General features: G+C 47.4%; 1 protein-coding gene and 1 pseudogene across 1 annotated transcript; both read right to left on the reverse strand.

The window, feature by feature from the left end:
• Nucleotides 1-171: 171 nt before the first annotated feature.
• On the reverse strand, nt 172-20,588 carry LOC150043431 (uncharacterized; the record flags this gene model as incomplete). Its single annotated transcript, XM_090321954.1, has 3 exons — nt 172-809; nt 19,013-19,400; nt 19,575-20,588. Coding segments are annotated over 3 exons (2,040 nt in total), but the record flags the coding sequence as incomplete, so codon positions are not given.
• Nucleotides 20,588-22,206, reverse strand: LOC150043432 (uncharacterized; annotated as a pseudogene).
• Nucleotides 22,207-22,692: the final 486 nt, after the last annotated feature.

Here is a 22,692-nt window from a genome sequence, read left to right on the forward strand (position 1 = left end):
CACCATTCCACTCCTGGTCCCCGGAGTAGCTGCGGGGCCCTGCGCCTGCCACGCCCGCAGGCCCATCCCCAGCCTTCCTTCTCCCGTGCCCCACCCAGGGCCTCCCAGGCCAGTCACTGGGCTATCCCGAGTCCGGTTCAAACCTGACCCTTAGGATTTCTCAGTGCCGTTTTAAATGGGCAACTTGCCGTATCCCATTGGTTTTCCACTCACAAGCGTGGAATACAAGGCCGAGGTGCCCTGGGCCAAACGATCCCCGCGCGTGGATGGCGGGGTGCTGGTCCCTGAGTTGCTCAGGGTTTCCCGGGCATGGCTGGTCGTCCCCTGAAAGTCCTTGCGTGGCCTCGCATCTCGCCAGCCCTCGGGCTGCGGCCCCACAGCGCCCTGGCCCTCCAGCTCGATCCACGGAAGGCAGCGCTGCGCGGGGACCCCAGCAGCGGGCAGAGCCGCGGGCGCAGCGGGCCCCGCATGGCGATGCGGGCGGCGCGGGTGGACAGCGCCTCGTTTTAGGATGTTCGCCTCTCCATGGTTGCAAAAATGCATGCGAGCAGCCACGGGTGATTTCAGCTTCCCGCAGCAGGAAGGGCGCGAGGCGCGCGCATGCCACGCGTGAACTTTCCGGAGACGTTCTGTGGCCACAGAGGCCCGTGGGGATTCCCCGGGGCTGGGCTGGGCGCAGGCGAGCGCGCGGGGGCCGTGCGGTGCCAGGGCGCCATCGGTCCCACACCGTGCGGACGGGAGGCCGAGATGGAAACTTCCAGGGCCAGGATTCCAGGCGCAGCTCCTCCCCTCCCCGCCTCCTTCAGGTGCTGTCAAAGGTCAGGGCCTGAAAGCTCCAGGCGGGCAGCCCGGGCGCAGGGCGGCGACGCGGGGCAGGGGCAGGGTGACCTCGCCCTCATGGGGATCCAGGTGATGTCTGGGGCCTCACGTCGCCCAGAGAAGGTGGGGCGGAGCCGGGGGCGCCAGGGCCGGGAGGCTGGGGACGTGGGGTGAGGGAACCCGGACGCAGGACGCAGCCGGCGCCGCCCCTCCCTCCGCCCCAGGCTGGGGCCCCAGGGGCCCCATGGCGCCTGCGTGGTTAGCATGGGAACGCTGAGACGCCCGGGAGCTCGCGTCCACCAGTCACTCGCAAGGACTCGGCCAGGCCCGTGGGACGCATCCCGGGGCGCCTGGTAACACCACGGGAAACCAAAGGCGCCCCAGCAGCCGCGAACGGGATGGCAAGCTCCGGGGCAGTGCATCGCCAAGGGTTCGATGATTCCTCGGTACATGCATAGAAAAAGCTGTAAGTGGTGCTGAGGCTCAAGCGGTACAGACTACCCTTGAGAAAGTCCAAGGTCAGTGCTCACGCCCGGAGGTAAAGCCCCAGGACTAGCAAAAAATAAAATAAACATTGCGGAATGTTATTAGCTCCGTGAATTTGTTTGGCATTGAGCAAAGATGAACATGTAACCAAGTACAAAATGAAAACTAAAGCTGTAGAACCCAGAGCCGCTTTGGGATCTGCAGCTGTCAGGACAACACATCTCCATCAAGCACAGCTGAGAGCCTTCCTCCCCACACCAGGGCAGCAGAGGAAAGAAAGGAGTGAGGAGGGAAGCTGGGCTTCTGTATTGATGGTGAATGCACATCACCCAGGAAAACCTCTGCCTGATACTCATTAGTGACAAGAGAAATATCCACATCATTGGACCCCAGTTATGAACTGAGGGATAAAGTAGTTATCCAACAACATGGTCACTGCTCTGGCAGGAGAGGACAAAGAAAAAGATGGCTCTCACCTGAATCCACTCGTTAATAAACAATTTTAGGCAGAATTCCATGCGCACTTGCTGTGCATAGTCTACAAATCCTGGTATATCTCAATATATTTACAATTACTACCTGAGGAACCAGACAGCTTCTAATTCTTCAGTTTCTGAGCTTTTAATTAATTTTTTTTTTTTTTTTGCCAATCCTTGCCTTGAACACAGGGCCTGAGCACTGTCCTTGGACTTTCTCAAGGCTAGAGCTCTACCACTTGAGCCTAAGCACCACTTCTGGCTTTTTTTTTTCTATGTATGTGGTACCGAGGAATCGAACCCGGGTCCTTGTGCATGCTAGGCAAGCATTTTAACCACTAGGCCAAACTCCCGGCCCCAGGGCAAAGTTTTTTAAGTGAGTGTGAGTTGTGGGACTTGAATTCAGGCCTGGCACTGCCCCTTAGCTTTGTTGCTCATGGCTACTGCTCTACACTTCAGACACAGTTCTCCTTCTTGTGGTTTGGTGGTTAACTGGTGATAACTGTCTTGCCTGCTGCTTTCGGCTCACTCTTATAATCCCAGCTATTCAGGAGGCTGAGATCTGAGCATCAGGGTTCACAGTCATCAAAGGCAGAAATAATCCTCATGAGACACTAATCTTCAACTAACCAAACTAAAGCCTAAATTTGATCCGTACCTCCAAGTGGTAGAGCACTAACATTGAGCAAAAAGTAGCTCAGAGACCCCATCCAGCCCTGAGTTCAAGCCTCTAAACAACAACAGCAACAACAAAACTCTCAAGGATTGCCTTGCTTGGTCTGGCTTTGATCTGTGATTGACCAATCTGAGCCTCCTGAAGAACAGGATTGCAGGTCTGTCATGGTGCCCAGAGCTCAAAGGGCGATATTTTTCTTACTTTTTACAATGCCAGTCCTGGGCGTGAACTCAGGGCCTGATCACTGTCCTTGGGCATTCTCAGGAATAGAGCTCTACCACTTGAGCCACAGCACCACCTCGAGCTCTTTCTACATCTGCAGTACCGAGGAATCATACCCAGGTCTTTGTGCTTGCAAGGCAAGCACTTTATCTCTAACTCAACTCCCAGCCTATCAAAGGGTGTTTTTCTTAATCCTCATCCAGGATGATACTACCACCGTACGTTTCCTTCTCCAGAGATGGTGGAGGACCTAGTTTCACTCCAAACAGCACCTGGCAATACCCGTGGCATGTTGAGAGCTCAGTGTTCACTTAAATCCTTTGTTTGTGTATGAGAGAATTTCCTGGTGAGCATTTGTCCAGACAGAAGTGAGAGGAGGAGGACAGAATGGAGAAAATGCTCTCCCCAGCAGGGAAAAGCATGAGGAATAATTCACTTTAACGAGCAAAAAAACCCAAAAGACAAAAACAAAAAACAAAACTAAGGAGAAAGGAAAGTCAATGGGATTCGCTCATCCTGAAAGGGGATTGAAGAAGACAAGTGAATGTGTGCCTTCAAGATTTGTGTGTTGTTCCTAGAAGAACTCAAACACCCTCTCACCCCTTGGGGAGAGCTAATCACCTGAGCGAGGACTCCAACCCCATCCAGAAATACCCTGTGACATTCCAGGAGGAAGTGGGGGTCTCACCCTGACCTGGGCTGGAGGTTCCTGGGAAGCAGCCATCACCTCCTCCTCTTCTTCCTCCCTCCCTGCGTTTCCTCCCTGAGTCAGATGACCTGAATCAACCCCTCCTTGCTCTGGAGGGTCTCCCTTTAAGACACTGGCCAATCCTACTCAACTGCCTTCCTCACCACAGGTGAAGGCACCTAGGCTCTGGGGTGCAGATCCTCCCGTCCTGCACTGTCACCATGTGCATTCCCAAGGGAGGAGCTGGAGATTGAAACTTGACTTCCTCCATTCCTGATTCCTGGCTGCTTCCCCAGCCATGGGAAAGTGAGTCCCAGAGAGCGAGAGAGGGGACAAGTTCTGCAGAGGACAGCTGACCCCAGGGTTATCACCACTCAGGTGGATCTGGCCTGGGCTTCTATTTTCCTGGACCAGGGAATTAGAGCAGGAATCACGATGATGACGACGACGATGACGGTAATGATGATGATAAAGAAGATGATGATTATGAATTATTTCTGGTGCGATCTGAATGTCTGAGAAGCACTGTGACGGCAGGGACAGGTGACATGGGGTGGTCACTCCTGTGACCCACACACCCTCATCTAGAGGTCTGGCTCCTCAAGTCAGGCAATCTGGACCAGGTCCCTGAATCTCCTCTATGCATGGGGATGGCAGGTAATATGATGCAACATAGTTTATTGATTTACCATAACTTAGCAGAGTTGACACTGTAGTCTAGTCGTGGCACTCTAGTCCTCCACTGCCTAACCCTAATCTGCCTATCCAGCACACCCGCTGGTCTCAGCTCTCCGGCATCTCTTTGTCCTCTCAGAAGTTAGGCCTGCCGGAATGAATATTAAAACGACTTGGAGATTCCATCTCTGCCCAGTTAAAATGGCCATCATCAAGAAAAGTATTCAGCACAGATGCAGATGGGGAGGTGGCCAGAAGGGAATGCAACTGTACTGTTGATGAGAGTGTAAACTTGTCCACCAGTCTGGAAAGCAATGTGGGAAATCCTCAAGAATCTAAACCGAGAGCTCCCCTATGACCCAGCAATCCCACTTCTGGGCATTTGCCTAAAAGTCCCAAATAAGATCATAGAAAACCTTCCAGCACAACTCTGTTCATCACAGCATTATTCCCCATAGCTAGGATATGGAGCCAACCCAGATGCCCCTTTGTACATGACTGGAACGTGAAGATGGGATATATTCACACCATGGAAGTCTATAGTGCCATCGGAAAAAAAATGACATAGCCCCATTTGTAAGGAAATGGAACGATTGGGAAGAATACATATGTATTGAGGTAAGCTAGACACAAAGAACCATAGGCCCCAAGGTTTTTCTCATGTGGAACAATTAGTATAGGTTTGGGCCTCTCCTCGGAGAGGAACATAATAGCTCCAATGCTATGTACACAGGTCCACATGGGACGAGGCTAAGCGACATGAACTCCAGGAGAGGGAAAGAAGAGCTTTACCTTTGTGACTGTTGTTCTTAGTGTACTGTGTCAAGCTATTTCTTTTTGTTTAGGTTGGTTGTGGGGCTTGAACTGTGGGCCTGAGCACTGTCACTGAAGTCTTCAGCTCAAGGCTACTGCCCTATCCCTGGCCTGGGCATTGTCCCTGAGCACAGGCTTACCACCGGACCCTTGAGCCACAGCCCCAGTGCCACTTTTCTAGTGGTTATTGGAGATAAGAATCTCATGGTCTGTAGTGCTGGGCTGGCTTTGAACCTTGAACCTCAGATCTCAGCCTCCTGAGTAGCTGGGATTATTGGGGTGAGTCACCACACCAGGCTTGAGTGAAGCTATTTCTTTCTTCTTCTTTTTCCCCTAAGGTTTATGTCATGGTGGTACTGTATCTGACTCTGGACTCTGGTATATTGTATATATGTTTCTTTGTGTATTTGAAAATGGGAAGGAAGGAAGGGAAAAACAAGCTGATTGGGAGGGGATGGTGGAGGGGAAGTGGGAGAAAAACATGGCAGGGTAACAATGCTCAAGAAGTAACCTACCCACTACCTGATGAATGTAACTGCAACCCCTCTGGACATCACCCCAATAATCAAATAAAATAAAAAGAAAGAAGAATGCACTGCGTTGTCCTGCAAGGGCCAGGCAGAACAGAGCCAGTCCTGTGCTCCTGGGAGGAGAATGTGCTGAACTTCCTGGGCCTGGGGAGAGAAGAGCAGATGTTTGGCAATGGCGGCTCTGTCCTGAACCACCCTGTGTCCTGAGACCAACACTGCTGACCACTCTTCTAAGAAGAATCCACCTTGATTTGGAGATGAAAGGAATTTCAAGGGAGGAGATTTAACTAGACCTGGACTGAGGACTTTGGTGTAGCTCAGGATTCCAGCACTTTCCAGAAGGCATCCAACTCTTGAGTTCAAACCTCACACACAAACATCAGCTCACACACACAAATACACAAAAACACACACAGAGCACCATTTTGTGTGGATGAGAATATACAACGGTGACCCTTGAAGTTGGCTTCTGGTGTATTCGGAAGGTATCCAGTTTTAGTCCATAGAACAGACTGTAAAAAGCAGGGATGGAAGAAAGAATAAAAAAACAGAGATGGGGAAGGAAGGGAGGAGAGGAAGAAGAAAATGTGGGTCAAATCCTGTCTTCTCATCCCCAAACACAACCTGCAGCTATTACAGAGCCCAGGCTGCTCCCACACAGGAGCCCTTGGCCGCTGCCCCTTGTCATGGAAAATGAGTTACAGTCCTTCACCTGGACCCCAGCCATAGTTTCGATAACCACTGGCCAGGATCTCCCAGAATCCTCTGCCTCCCCTGCCTTTCCTAAACACCCTGGGAAATAGTAGTGAGCTGGAGCCACTCCGCACCCCGACCCTGCTAACCACAGAGGCTGCTGCTCACCACACATTCCATCTGAGGCAGGGTCTGGCCTAATGGGAGGGAGCTTGCCTGGCACCATGAAGACCCCTTGCCACAGGTGCTTCAAGGTGACAGCAAGCAGCCTCTTGAGGACCAGATGTCAATCTTCATCAGGAGGCGGAGCTTCCTCCTCAGCAGGGCTGGGGTCTGAGCCCATGCTTGCCACTGGACCCTGACCCTACTGAGTTTGCAAGATGTCATGTCCAGCGGACCTGGGACTGGCATGTGAGGCCCATAGGGGCTCTGCTGTCCAGCCGGCTCCTCACTGCAGCCCGGGGCAGGACTGGGATTTTCCTGATTGATGGGGAGTCTCCAGAGTCAGGGCAGCTCTGCTGGGCTTCACCTGGAACCCAGAACCCAGGCCTGCAGGCTGTGGACTCCTGCCATGTCTCTGCAGTGGAGGCAGGGTGCTTGCTCCAGGAAGCTCTCATTCTGATGGGGAGAACCTCTGTCTGCCTCCCTCCCTCCTCTTCCAGCCCACAACCCTGAGACAAGAGGTCTGCTCTATGGGAACCCCGCTTGTGGAGGGGGGGCACACTAGGGCTGAGCCCTGCGTTCCTCTTTGCTCCCTAGCATGGTGGGTTTGAAATAAAAAGTAACAGGTCAGTGCCAGGTTCCTAATTCATTTATTGACATTCAGAATTCAAACATTAAAAGCCATCCCCTAATAACATAGTAAAGTTCAATACAACAAGTTAACCATCCAGACAGCCCTAGATGTTCCCTCATTCCACACAGATGAAACACACTCAAGAGCCTGGCCAAGTCTTCTCAGGAAATTCCTATCCATTACACCTAATTCAGCTTTCTCTTTAATGTTTCATAGACCTTGAACTTACAACTTAGTGCCCATGTTTTAGAGTAGGAATTGCTGGTGGGTGATCAGAGTGTGGGGAACAATGAAGAATTTGCCACACATGTTGCATCTGTAGGGCTTCTCTTCTCAATGGATTCGCTGGTGTTTGATCAGATGGTAGCATTGAGTGAAGGATTTGTCACACACATCGCATTTATGGGGTTTCTCTCCTGAGTGGATTCGCTGGTGTTTGATCAGAGTACCCAGCTGAGTGAAGGATTTGTCACACACACTGCATGTGTGGGGTTTCTCTCCTGAGTGGATTTGCTGGTGGGTGATCAGAGTTTGGACACGAGTGAAGGATTTGCCACAGACATTGCATCCATGGAGTTTCTCTCTTGAATGGATTCGCTGGTGGATGATCAGAGTCCCACGCAGAGTGAAGGAGTTGTCACACACATTGCATATGCGGGGTTTCTCTCCTGAGTGGATCTGCTGGTGGACAATCAGTTGGTAGTGGCAAGTGAAGGATTTGTCACACACACTGCATCTGTGGGGTTTCTCTCCTGAGTGGAGCAGCTGGTGGTTTCTAAGATGTGACCAATGTTGAAAGGCTTTGTCACACACATCACATGGGTGGAGCCTCTCTCCCGTGTGTGTCCTCTCATGTTTTCTAAGCCTGGAGACCCATCTAAATGACTTGTGGCAGTGTTTGCACTGGTGGGGTTTCTCTTCTGTGTGGGTTGTCTTGTGTGTCTCAACAGATGAACTACGGCTGAAGGATTTGCTGCAAGTCTGGCTCTGGTAGGGTTTCTCTCCTGTGTGAATTCCCAAAGGAATTCTAAACTGGGATGAGTGGTTAGAGCATAGGGCACTGTGCTGGCATTTTACAGGTGGCTTCCCAGAGTGGATCACCCACTGCTCCTGCAACCCTGAATAGCAGGGAAAAGTTTTCCTGCAGTCTCCACATTCACAGAATGCCTTCTCACAATGGACTGTCTGATGCCCTGACAGGGAAGAGCATTTGCGGAAGGTTCTCCCACATGCTTTACATGGGAATTGTGACAATGCAGATGGCCCATCTGAAACACAAGAGAAAGAAATCCTTACCCTGCTTGCCTGTCATCCTAGATACTCAGGATGCTCTGAACTGAGCAATGCATCTCAAAGCCAGCCATGGATGGAAAGTCCCTGAGACTATTCTTTGGTTTTATTTTATTTTTACATTGTTTTGTTTTTGCTAGGTGTAAGGTTGGACTATGGGCCTGAGCACTGTCCCTGAGCTCTTTAGATCATGGCTAATCCTCTCCCACTCTCAGCCACAGCACCACTTCCTGATTTTTTGGTGGTTTAATTCCCATTAGTCTCATGGACTCTCCTTGTGGGGCTCGATTTGAAGTGTTACCCTAATTGTTAGAGTCTTTCATATCTAGGATTAAATGTGTGATCCACTGATGGCGGGCTATGGGATTTTTTCTCTCCTGTAACCCATGAGAGAACCAGATGAGGAGCTGTGGCTCAACTTGAAGAAAATAAACCTTGATCATCATAGGTCAAGTAAAGTGCTCAGGACCTGAATTCAAAATCCAGGGCCTCACCTGGATCCCAGAGCCCAGCCCTGCGAACTGTGGTCTCCTGCCATGTCTCTCTGCAGTGGTGCCAGGGTGCTTGCTCCATGAAGCTCTCATTCTGAAGGGGTTCAGAACCGCTGCCTGCCTCCCTCCCTCCTCTTCCAACCCACAACCCTGAGACAAGAGGTCTGCTCTATGGGGACCCAGCTTGTGGAGAGGGGACACACTAGGGCTGAGCCCTGCGTTCCTCTTTGCTCCCTAGCATGGTGGGTTTGAAATAAAAAGTAACACGTTAGTGCCAGGTTCCTAATGCATTTATTGACATTCAGAGTTCAAACATTCAAAGACATTCCCTAATATCGGGAAGAACACAGTAAAGTTCAATACAACAAAACAACCATCCATACAGCCCAACATGTTCCCTCATTCCACACAGATTCAACACACTCTAGAGCCTGGCCAAGTCTTCTCAGAAAGTTCCTATCAATTACACCTAATTCAGCTTTTCTTTAAACCTCCATACAACCTTCACCATAGAACTCAGTACCTCTCCTTTATGTTAGGAATTGCAGATTAGAGAGGCATTTTGATTTTTTGAAAGAGGAGTTGTCCACTTTTTACTGATGACTGATAAGGTTTATTAATTATTCCACTGCACATATCACAGAACACTGAATCTCTTCCTACTGTGACTATGCATCCATACTTCAGAGGCCACACTAGGTTTTCTCCTCAGTGAAACATGGCTCTCTGGCTTCATTTCTCCATGTCAGGGCCTGGGCACTGTCCCTGAGCATCCTGGCTCAAGACTAGAGTTGTACTACTGGAGCCACAGCTCCACTTCAGCAGCATTTTTGGAGATTGAGTGGGGATAAGAGTCTCATGGGCTTTCCTGCCCTGGCTGTCTTCACACCGTGATCCTCACATCTCAGCTTCCTGAGCAGCTGTTTGCAAAGGTGAGATACCAGAGGCTGGAACATCCTATATGGATGGAGGATTCATTCTGAACTAAAGACTCAGGCTGGCCAGGCAAGCTCTCTACCACTAGAGCCATGCCACCTACAAGTCTGAGCTTTACCACTTTTGTTCCTACTGGAGTTTCCCCTCAGTGTTCTGTCTGGCAGGACAAGTGGCTCCATAGTTGAGCTAAGTGTATGGCCTCTTGAGATGGTGAGAACTGGTGCAGTGGTCAAATGATTTCAACTTTCACCTCTTTCCCGGGTCCTCTCCTTCCTAGATGCTGTGATGGGTTCTAAAGCCCGGGATTCAGTGGGGGAATTCTTTGAATTGTCAGGATTTGTGCCGGGGCCTACCGGCAGCAAATTGGGGTTCCTGAAATAGGGGGCAGGGACTGGAAAAAATAGAAGAGAGACAAACACATCGGGTCCAGGAGGTCTGCAGCCCAGGCAAAAACTGCAGCGCCCCGTTTATTCTCAACTCAAAGTTTATATCCCCTCCCCAGACCAGGGTACTGCCAGGTGTTACATCCAGATGGTTAATCAGGGAACTGTTGGGGGTTACATTCATATGGTAAATCTCAGATCAATAGAACAAGAGAAGGCCAAAAAACAATAAGACAATCAAGCAATTATCTGATGCAAATCAAAGTACAGTTTGATTCCACTCTTGCTCCCGACATATTCCCCATCTTTATTTTAAAAGAAACACAAGTGCAATTTCTATTCTTTCCACTATCTCTAATTATTTCTAATTATCCTGTCTCACTTTCCAAAAATGACTGGTCCCTTCATCTAAAGGGGATTGATGGGCGGAGATTCAGCTTCTGTGACTTCTTCAAGCTGACTCAGGGGCGTTGTCTCTGTGCTTGACCAGGGACCTTAAGAAGCCTAGCCTGTTTTATCAGGGATTGCAAGGATTAGATATCAGGAATAATAATTTGCTCCAAACTGGAGATCATATTTAACATTTAACAACTGCACAAACCATCTTTGGCTACAATAGTGTAGTTTACATAGCACCCATTTGCAAAGGCCTTTTCTTGATTGTCTGGGGAACTAAATTTCTGCAACCTTAACAATGCTTCAGTTGTCAGATCTAAACAGATTAATAGAGACACAAGCCTCAGATCCACAAACTTTTCCTGAATTTGTGGCTGGTGTCAAAAATAAATAAATAAATAAATAAATAAATAAATAAAAATTTCGCTCAATTAGGGCTTTAAACTACCCACTATCACAGAAGATTGACAAGTTCCTGCCCAGTTATGAAAGGCACGGGCATTAGTAAGGCATGCTTACGAACTATTCTATGACCTCCCGGCTCTGATTAATTTGATCGGCCAAGCACAAGTGACTAAGATCTGACACCATCTCTGCCATCCAAGCAGAGGCTTTCTGCATCGTGTCCCAGTAGTGTTTCTCCACACAGGGATAAATATCCCATTGGCATTTCACTTGCTTAGTTGCTGGACTTGAACTCAGGGCCTGGGCACTGTCCCTCAGCTCTCCAGCTGAAGGCTAGCACCCTGCCACTTTTGAGTCCCAAACTCAGGGCCTGAGTGCCGCACCTCAGCTCTGCAGCTCAAGGCTTGCACTCTGCCACTGTGAGTCCTGAGCTTGGTGCTTGAGTGCTGTCCCCCAACTGTTCAGCTCAGAGCTAGCACTCTGCGGCTTCGAGCTCCAAAGCAACTCTGCCTTAATAGCATTCTGCTGCCAGATTAGACACCACAGTCTCACAGGGACTTTGCTTTGCCCGGGGTTGGCTCAAAACTGCAGTTTTCAGATCAGTGAGTCCTACAAAAGGCCACGTTACTCCAATTAGAGCAACAAGGTGGTCGACACAGAAATAGTCTTTAAGCATGAGCTTACCTAGAACCTGGTAAAAGCCAAAGTTACATCTGAATAAGGATTGCTGTTCTTCTCCATTGGCTAGCTGGAAGTTACAAGAGCAAGCTGAAATAGCAATTAGGTAATTACTTTGGTAGTCCTGATTTTCCTTTTTTCTCTTTCTTTAAACATTTAAGACAACTTCACTTTCAAATATTGTTTAGAAACCCAATTCCAATGTTCTTAATAACTTTTACTGATACTGGCTTAAACACTTAACACCTTAGCCTTTATTTGCAATTGAAAAACCTTTAAGGGCACAAAGAACTCCTTCTGCCCTCAGGCCCCCTAGGGCCCAAGGCACTCCTCTTGCCTTTTAGAAAAAAGGGCTCTTTTGCAATTTAGATTACTGTCTAGAACTCCAAAAACAGTTTAAACTCAAATAACAGTTTTTCCCTAATTCAAGAACTATAGACATCAGTGCACCAAAAGTCTAAGTCTGGACTTAGTTTCCTGTCCTTTTTTAAAATACACCCAATAACATGAAGATAAACCTTTAAACATTCCTTTAAAATACTAATCACATTATCCATATTTTACCATCAGATTTCTAGTGTCAGTTTGCAAGAAAGGACAGGCAAAGTTTCTGACGTTAATGAACAATTTTACATTTAAATCTCTAATACATGTTTCCAAACTTTAACTTAAAGTAATAAATCCCAAATTCCCTAACACCTCTGTGCTGAACAGGATACAATATTTACAATGTAAACAGCTGTATGCCCTGCAATAAAATGCAGATTTCAGGATCTAGAAAAATATTTACCAGTTTTTCTTTAAGACAACACAATAATTCTTTGAGACATTGCAAAACATTCAAACCTAATATTTTTGTTGAAGTTTTAAGCTTAGATTTACCCAATTGTCTTTGTGTTTAAGTATAAATTTATCCATTGTTTTATACAGCATGCTGACAATTTAACCTTGAACATGTTCACTCACTCATTCACACACATTCATACTCAAAGATCATAAAGCGTGCAAAATTAATATCGGCCGTTCATTTTCCGGAAGTTTGTGTCAAGAGAGTTTTGCCAAATTTACTCTTACAGGTGAGAACCAGGTTCAAAACAAAACTTTTTGCAAGGCAACTTAGCTGGAATTTATTTTTCCAGGGCTTGTTACAACTGCAGACATGGGGGAGCGGCCATGCTAGGCCCAGAAATGTTCAAATAAATAACAAGGATGTGTGCTTGAGTACGCACAGAAAAACCATACAGATCCATACTTAGAAATGGTACCAATTTTAAACACAAAACTGGACAAGGAAAAATATGTAACACGAACAAGACAGAGAAACGGAGACTTTTAAATAATCAGACATTGACATATAACAAGAAAATTGGACTCAATCAGATACACTTAACACAAAAAAAACATGAGCTCAAATGAATGTTTTCACCAAACAGTTATTTTTAGATTTAGACATGTCTTGCTGGTGGGACTCTCAGGTATGCCTTGTTATCGACAAGAAACTCAGAAGGGGGGGGCGGGTCAAGGCGTCCCTTGACCACCCAGGCCTCTGTTTTAGGCCCACAGTGCACCTTTTCAAACAAACAAAAATAAAATAAAATAAAATAAAATAAAACGCAGACATACAGGGGGGTCAGCCGACTTCTACTTACCTCTGGAGGCCTTTGCTTTTCACCTGGGCATCTTTTACAAAAAAGGTTATTAAGAAGAGGGATGGTAAAGACAAAATAATGTCACATATTAAATTGTGTAGAGTCAATGAATATGTTAAAAGGTCCCTACATAATAGTAAAAGGAGGAAAAACACAGCTCATATGAATGTGTGGAACAAGTGGATCAGTAGCAGTCCCAATTGACATGCACAAATAACTCAGGTCCTTCCCACGGCGCAGGATGCACCACTGGAGGGTTGGGGGTGTAGGCCCAGTGAGTCGCTGCTTGGATGGCCACTGTCACTCTCCACGATCCGAACGCAGCGTTCAGGCAGCCAGCGGGCGTCATTTTCTCCTTGTGAAAAAACACATACATGCCCTCGACCCCAGGTTAGAACAGGATCGGGTCCATGCCAAGCACCAGTTAGGGGATCCTTCCACTTTACTAAGGCAAAAGGACGCTGCTCTCTTTTCTCCCAGAATCGCTGAGCAGCAGATAAATTATTTGAATCCAAATTCAAAAAATTTAAAACAAATAAAGCATGATTAAGTATATTCACAGGGGTAGCGGGATACGACTCTCCTTTCTGTATTTTAGCAATTTGATGTTTTAATAATCCATTAGCTCTCTCCACGATGCCTTGACCTTGAGGATTGTAAGGAATGCCTGTAATATGAGTGATATTATAGGAATGGCAGAAGGATTGAAATGCTCGGCCTGCATAGCCAGGGCCATTATCTGTTTTTATTTGCGAGGGAATCCCCATCATAGCAAAGCATCGAATGCAGTGAGAAATACAATGTTTAGTGGCTTCCCCAGCAAGGGGGATGGCTAAGATAAAATTAGAATAAGTATCTACAGTAACATGAACATATTTTAATCGGCCAAATGATGGAACATGTGTGACATCCATCTGCCAAATGTGATTAGAAAGCAGTCCTCGTGGATTTATACCTAAATGGGGGGCTGGTGAAAAAGGGACACAGTTGGAGCAAGTCTTAACTATTTGTCGTGCTGCTTCTCTAGATAATTTAAACTGTCGGCGCAGGGCTCGACTGTTTTGATGGTGGATGGCATGTGACTGCTTAGCAAGTTCAACCTGAGTTAAGTAAACTCTGGTGGCGGAGTCAGTAACCGCATTGCCCTCACTTAAAGGGCCAGGAAGATTAGTGTGAGCTCGAACAAAGCCAAAAAAACAAGGGTGGTTGCAAGAACAAAGCAAAGTTTGTATTTGGCGAAATTGGGTCTGAATATTGGAGTTAGTAGTTCCAATAAAGGGAACAGTTTCTATGACTTGAAGAGCACGAATTACATATTGACTGTCTGAGTATAAGTTAAAGGGCTCGTCTTGTAACAGGACGAGTGCTTGTAAAACAGCCTCTAATTCCACCTCTTGGGCAGAGGAAAAACCCGTAACCCAAGACTGAGTTTTCCCATTAATGGTTAAAGCAGCCGTTCCATTAGGGGATCTATCTGTAAATACTAAAGCGGCAGAAGATAAAGGCGAGGCCCGTACTATGGAAGGAAATAGAAACGTATGACACGCAGCAAATTGGAGAAGTTTGTTAGACGGGTAGTGATGCAAAATTTTCCCTGTATAATTGGCCCAAGCAATGGCCCAAGAATCGCAATGGGCGAATAGCCAATCTTGTTGTTGTAGATTATATGGGACACAGATAAAATGAGGTTCCTGACCTAAATATTTACGGGAATCCACTCAGCACATATGTATCAGATTAGCTACCAATTCGTAGTAGGGGGTCAGCACTTTGCCGGGTGTTGATGGTAGATAAAGCCATAAAAGTGGGCCATCCTGCCACAATACAGCAGTTGGGGAGTGAGAAGTAGCTAAAATGTAAACTCCCCATGGTTTAGAATAGTCACAATAGGTCACTTGTTGCTGGGAAATTGCCTTTTCTACAATTTGGATGGCCCTCCTGGCATCAGGATTTAATTCGCGCAAGGATGTAGGGTTGGTATCTCCTTTTAAGAGATCAAAGAGGGATTTTAACTCTCCTGTGGAGAGCTTTAGATAAGGCCGAAGCCAATTTATATCTCCTAAGAATTGCTGAAAATCATGAAGAGTTCTTAAGTGTGAAGTTTTTAATTGTATTTTTTGGCTTTTAAAATAGTGTGGGCCTAATATATGGCCTAGATATGTAAAAAGGGGGTGTTCCTGAACCTTTTCAGCTGCTATTATAAGGCCAAAGAGGCTCAGATCTTGCTTTAGTTGTCCCAAGGCTTGTCGTACGACGATAGGGTCAGAACAAGCCAACAAGATGTCATCCATATAATGAAAAATATAAACAGAAGAAAATTTTTCACGAGTGGAAGAAATGGCTCTAGCCACAAAACTTTGACATAAAGTTGGGCTATTTGCCATGCCCTGTGGAAGCACAAGCCAGTGATATCGCTTCATGGGTTCTTTAAAATTAACAGAGGGGACGCTGAAGGCAAAGCGCTTACAGTCTTGAGGCGCCAGGGGTATAGTATAGAAACAATCCTTCAAATCTATAATAATCTTATAAGTATCCTTTGGGATTGCCATGGGTGAAGGCAAGCCAGGCTGTAGGGCCCCCATCAGTTCCATAGTGGCGTTCACTTTCCTCAAATCCTGTAACAGCCTCCATTTACCTGACTTTTTCTTTATAACAAAAATTGGAGAGTTCCATGGAGAGTTAGAAGGGGCCACATGTCCCAAGTCCAGCTGTTCCTGTACCAGCTGCTGTACTGCAATGATCTTTTCTAGTGAAAGAGGCCACTGTTCGACCCATACCGGTTCTTCAGAGAGCCAATTTATGGGATCAGCATGAGGGGCAGGACAAACTACAGCCCCCGTTAAAGAATACCCTAATCCTTGTCTCATAGGGTGAGACTGGGGTTGGAGTGGCTCTAGCTCCCCCTGTGCTGCTCGGCCTAGTCCCCTAAAGGGGAGGAGGCCTTGATCAAGTAACTGCTTAGTGACGGCAGCACTAGGACTAAACATATACACTCCCATTTTTTCCATGATATCACGACCCCATAAATTAATTGGCAGATGATCCAGGACAAATGGCTGAAAATGACCAGAGTGCCCTTCCTCATCTCTCCAAACAAGGATCGCACTGCTCTGCTGTGGGTCAGTTGCTTGCCCAACCCCCTGTAGGGAAGTCATAGAGGTTGTCAGGGGCCATTGGGCTGGCCAATGTTTTTTAGATATCACAGACACATCTGCTCCAGTGTCTAATATTCCTTTAAAGAGCTTTTCTTGTATAAATATAGTCATCTCAGGCCTCTCTTGTTTTATGCTTTGTACCCAATAGATATCAGAAGATCTAAATCCTCTCTGTCCACATGGGGAATTAGCAGTCTCCCCGGGAGGTAAAGGCACAAGTATTAGTTGTGCTAATTTTTGACCGGCTGGGATCGATACCACGTGTTTCGGGGCAGAGGCCATAACTTTGATTTCTCCAGTAAAATCCTGGTCAATTTTGCCAGGTGTAATCTGTATCCCTTTAAGGGCTGAGCTACTTCGCCCTAACAGCAATCCAGCCACTCCCGGGGGAAGGGGGCCGAAGACCCCCGTGGGGAGAGCTTGTGTCCCCATCTCTGGGGTCAATACTGAGCAGGTGGAGGAACAGAGGTCCAATCCTGCACTGCCTGGGGTGGCACGGAGGAGGCTGGAGACTGATCTTGGGGGGTTGTTAGAAGATGCACTTGTGGCCGAGAAGAGGGAGGGACTGCCCCATGGTTTTGTGGGGCCAGGGGCTGGCCCCTTCTCCAGTTTCCCGAAAACGGGCGGCCATTGCGATTTGTTGCTGACTTGCAATCTTTAGCCCAGTGCTTCCCTTTACCACAGCGTGGACATGTGCCAGGTGATTTTTCTCTCTTTAACCTGGCCTGGCATGGACATTGCGTCATCCAATGTCCTATTTGTCCACAAGAAAAGCAACGCCCTGGGGGTCTAGCATCCCGAGAATGCCGCTGACCTCTATATTCTAGAAATTCAGTAACAGTCTTTCCTTGAGGAGCGGCGGCTAAGGTAAGGCCTTGTACATGGGAGGGTCCAATATCAGCACACAGTGAAATAAAGTCCGTGATTCCTCCCTTATTCCTGAGGGGTCTGATAGCAGCCTGACAGGCGGCGTTGGCATTTTCATAGGCTATGTGTCTAACTATAATCTTCCTTGCATTCTCATCTTGTACTAGGCGGTCTGCAGTCTCCATTAATCGAGACAAAAATTCTAGATAAGGTTCATTCGGTCCCTGTTTAACTTCTACTAGACTTTTTGATTGGAATTGCGTAACCTTTTCCAAGCCTCTCTCGCTGCAGCATTTATTTGTAAATAGGCCTCCTTTGCATAACCCAATTGATCTTTGGTGTTTTTATAGGTTCCCTCTCCTAACAACTGATCAAAAGTGTAAGGCAGGTTCTTAGACCCATTTGTTTCAATTTTAGCCCGACACTGTGCAGTGAACTCTGTCTCCCATAATAAGTACTCTCCTGCACTAAGGCATGCTCTGGCAAGCCGCTTCCAGTCATTTGGGCATGCAATACCGGCACACGCGGTCTCCAATATTACTTGAGTAAAAGGGGCAGTTGGCCCATATTGGGAGCAGGCACTCTTTAAATCCTGTAATAGTTTAAAAGGAACAGGTTGATGGTATACTTGTTCATCATGATCAACTAAACTAGGGAAGCATCGAGGCCCTGAAATACCTTCCCTCTCTCTAGCAGCCTGAGTCAGGTTTAATTGCGATGCACTGTGCCTGGTTGTAGTGCCTGTTAAAAGGGACTTGTTGCTAGGGCCTTTAGGCTTGCCTAAAGGTTGAAAAAGGGATTGAGGCCGTAAGGCTGCAGCCGGAGGCGGTGGGTGGGAGGGGTAAGGTTTAGAATCAGACACCATAGTGGCCTGAGGGTCATCTTTCTTTCCTACTTCTGGGGGGGCTCTCTGCTCCATCCCCATTTTCGATAGAACATGTAGCATTTCTTCTAACTTCTTCTCCACCGTAGCCATCCGGCCCTCCATTGACTCATCATAACTTTCCTCCTTGATATTCAAACCTGAATTCTGATACTCAATATCTACTGGTTGTTGTTCCCTTTTCAAGATCTCACTTAGTCTCTCTTGGGCTGCGGCATATGGCTCAGCCTCAGGTTTTTCAGAAGGGTCCTTTAACTCATAAATTTCCCTTAATTCAAGATTAAGTTCAGCATTCTCATGTTGAGGATCTATGCATTCATTTACTAGATTCCATACATCAATAGCCTCTACTGGGGTCTTTTCGGGGCCATATACATTATAATATTCTTGAATTCTTTTTCCTATCTGCTGCCAGGTTTTTTGGAATTCCTCCTCTAAAAACCTCGGGCATGCCTCCTTGACAAACTGTAGGAAGCACTGAAGCACCCCTTTTTCCACCCACGTTCCGTGGGCTTCAAGTAGGCCTGTTAAGATCGGTACAAATGACCTATGGCTATTAACTTGACCCATAATTTTTACTCCTGACTATACACTCTCTTAAGATCCTCTCTTAATAGTCTTACGATGTGTTACTCACCACAGCGGGGTCCTCCACCGTCGTCCCAGATTTTCAGGGTCCCTGTTCGGGCACCAGATGCGGGGCCTACCGGCAGCAAATTGGGGTTCCTGAAATAGGGGGTAGGGACTGGAAAAAATAGAAGAGAGACAAACACATCGAGTCCAGGAGGTCTGCAGCCCAGGCAAAAACTGCAGCGCCCCGTTTATTCTCAACTCAAAGCTTATATCCCTTCTTGAGACCAGGGCACTGCCAGGTGTTACATCCAGATGGTTAATCAGGGAACTGTTGGGGGTTACATTCATATGGCAAATCACATATCAATAGAACAAGAGAAGGCCAAAAAACAATAAGATAATGAAGCAATTATCTGATGCAAATCAAAGTACAGTTTGATTCCACTCTTGCTCCCGACAGATTTGTAGAGGTTTGATTTTTTTCAGGTGTAGTTTCTCTGTGTTTCTTCTCGTGTGCTCGTCCCCTGTTCCCTGAAAACTCAAGGTTCCCCTGTGCTATGAAGATTCTCTTGTCTCGTGAGGATGGAGCACTGTGTAAAGGATTTGGTACACACAGGACATTTGTAGGGTCTCTCCTTAGGGAGGTTTCTCTGGCGAATCTTGAGGTTGCTGCTGTCTCTGAAGGATGTGTGGCACTGCTGACATGTTTAGGGTTTCTTTCCCATGTGTGTCCTCCTGTGTTGTCTAGGTTGGACGGTGACCTGAAGCTCTTGCCACAGTGTGTGCATTCGTGCGGTTTCTCCCCAGTGTGGATTCGCTGCTGGGTGATCAGAGTGCAGGGAACAATGAAGCATTTGCCACACACATTGCATCTGTGTGGTTCCTCTCCTGAGTGGATCGCTGGTGTTTGATTAGAGTCCTCTGCTGAGTGAAGGATTTGTCACAAACCTTGCACCTGTGGGTCTCCTGAGTGGATTCGCAGGTGGGTGATCAGATGGGAGCGCCGAGTGAAAGATTTTTCACACATATTGCATTTGTGGGGTTTCTCTTCAGAGTGAATTCGCTGGTGGGTGATCAGATGGCAGCGCTGAGTGAAGGATTTGTCACACACATTGCATTTGTGGGGTTTCTCTCCAGAGTGGATTCGCTGGTGTTTGATCAGACTTGAAAGCTGTGTGAAGGATTTGTCACACACATTGCATCTGTGGGGTTTCTCTCCTGAGTGGATTCGCTGGTGGATGATCAGAGTTTGGGGATGAGTGAAGGATTTGTGGCACACTTTGCATGTATGGGGTTTCTCTCCTGAGTGGGTTCTCTGGTGGGTGATCAGACTTCCGCGATGAGTAAAGAACTTATCACAGGTATTGCATCTGTGGGGTTTCTCTCCTGAGTGGATTCGCTGGTGGGTGATCAGAGTCCCTCGGTGAGTGAAGGATTTGTCACACACATTGCATTTGTGGGGTTTCTCTCCTGAGTGGATTCGTTGGTGGGTGATCAGAGTCCCTAGCTGAGTGAAGGATTTGTCACACACATTGCATCTGTGGGGTTTCTCTCCAGAGTGAATTCGCTGGTGGGTGATCAGATTGCAGCGCCGAGTGAAGGATTTGTCACACACATTGCATTTGTGGGGTTTCTCTCCAGAGTGGATTCGCTGGTGTTTGATCAGACTTGAAAGGTGTGTGAAGGATTTGTCACACACATTGCATCTGTGGGGTTTCTCTCCTGAGTGGATTCGCTGGTGGATGATCAGAGTTTGGGGATGAGTGAAGGATTTGTGGCACACTTTGCATGTATGGGGTTGCTCTCCTGAGTGGGTTCTCTGGTGGGTGATCAGACTTCCGCGATGAGTAAAGAACTTATCACAGGTATTGCATCTGTGGGGTTTCTCTCCTGAGTGGATTCGCTGGTGGGTGATCAGAGTCCCTCGGTGAGTGAAGGATTTGTCACACACATTGCATTTGTGGGGTTTCTCTCCTGAGTGGATTCGTTGGTGGGTGATCAGAGTCCCTAGCTGAGTGAAGGATTTGTCACACACATTGCATTTGTGGGGTTTCTCTCCTGAGTGGATTCGCTGGTGGGTGATCAGAGACCCCTGGTGAGTGAAGGATTTGTCACACACATTGCATCTGTGGGGTTTCTCTCCAGAGTGAATTTGCTGGTGGGTGATCAGATGCGCCCGCTGAGTGAAGGATTTGTCACACACATTGCATCTGTGGGGTTTCTCTCCTGAGTGGATTCGCTGGTGTTTAATCAGAGTCGAACGCTGTGTAAAGGATTTGGCACACACATTGCATGTGTGGGGTTTCACTCCTGAGTGAATTCGCTGATGGGTGATCAGAGACCCCCACTGAGTGAAGGATTTGCCACACACATTGCATCTGTGAGGTTTCTCTCCTGAGTGGATTCTCTGGTGGGTGATCAGATTCCCGCGATGAGTAAAGAACTTACCACAGGTATTGCATCTGTGGGGTTTCTCTCCTGAGTGGATTCGCTGGTGGGTGATCAGAGTCCCTCGGTGAGTGAAGGATTTGTCACACACATTGCATCTATGGGGTTTCTCTCCTGAGTGGATTCGCTGGTGTTTGATCAGAGTTGAAAGCTGTGTGAAGGATTTGTCACACACATTGCATTTGTGGGGCTTCTCTCCTGAGTGGATTCGCTGGTGGGTGATCAGAGTCCCTCGCTGAGTGAAGGATTTGTTACACACATTGCATTTGTGGGGTTTCTCTCCTGAGTGGGTTCTCTGGTGGATGATCAGATTTTGGGGATAAGTGAAGGATTTGTGGCACACTTTGCATGTCTGGGGTTTCTCTCCTCTGTGGGATTTCTGGTGGGTGATCAGATTCCCGCGATGGGTAAAGAACTTACCACAGGTATTGCATCTGTGGGGTTTCTCTCCTGAGTGGATTCTCTGGTGGGTGATCAGATTCCCGCGATGAGTAAAGAACTTACCACAGGTATTGCATCTGTGGGGTTTCTCTCCTGAGTGGATTCGCTGGTGGATGATCAGAGTCCAACGCTGACTAAAGGATTTGTGGCATACGTTGCATGTATGGGTTTTCTCTCCTGAGTGGAGCAGCTGGTGGTTTCTAAGATGTGACCGATGTTGAAAGGCTTTGTCACACACATCACATGGGTGGAGCCTCTCTCCCGTGTGTGTCCTCTCATGTTTTCTAAGCCTGGAGACCCATCTAAATGACTTGTGGCAGTGTTTGCACTGGTGGGGTTTCTCTTCTGTGTGGGTTGCCTTGTGTGTCTCAACAGATGAACTACGGCTGAAGGATTTGCTGCAAGTTTGGCTCTGGTACGGTTTCTCTCCTGTGTGAATTCCCAAAGGAATTCTAAACTGGGATGAGTGGTTAGAGCACAGGGCACTGTGCTGGCATTTTACAGGTTGCTTCCCAGAGTCGATCCCCCGCTGCTCCTGCAACCCTGAATAGCAGGGAAAAGTTTTCCCACAGTCTCCACATTCACAGAATGCCTTCTCACAATGGACTGTCTGATGCCCTGACAGGGAAGAGAATTTGCGGAAGGTTCTCCCACATGCCTTACATGGGAATTGTGACAATGCAGATGGCCCATCTGAAACACAAGAGAAAGAAATCCTTACCCTGCTTGCCTGTCATCCTAGATACTCAGGATGCTCTGAACTGAGCAATGCATCTCAAAGCCAGCCATGGATGGAAAGTCCCTGAGACTATTCTTTGGTTTTATTTTATTTTTACATTGTTTTGTTTTTGCTAGGTGTAAGGTTGGACTATGGGCCTGAGCACTGTCCCTGAGCTCTTTAGATCATGGCTAATCCTCTCCCACTCTCAGCCACAGCACCACTTCCTGATTTTCTGGTGGTTTAATTCCCATTAGTCTGATAGACTCGCCCTGTGGGGCTCGATTTGAAGTGTTACCCTAATTGTTAGAGTCTTTCATATCTAGGATTAAATGTGTGATCCCCTGATGGCGGGCTATGGGATTTTTTCTCTCCTGTAACCCATGAGAGAACGAGATGTGCAGCTGTGGCTCAAGTTGAAGACCATAAACCTTGATCATCATAGGTCAAGTAAAGCATTCAGGACCTGAGTTCAAAATCCAGGACTGACCATTTAAAAAGCAAT

This window comes from Megascapheus bottae, chromosome 31 (genome assembly GCF_031878675.1).
Source record: "Megascapheus bottae isolate mThoBot1 chromosome 31, mThoBot2.hap1, whole genome shotgun sequence".
Classification (NCBI taxonomy): domain Eukaryota; kingdom Metazoa; phylum Chordata; class Mammalia; order Rodentia; family Geomyidae; genus Megascapheus; species Megascapheus bottae.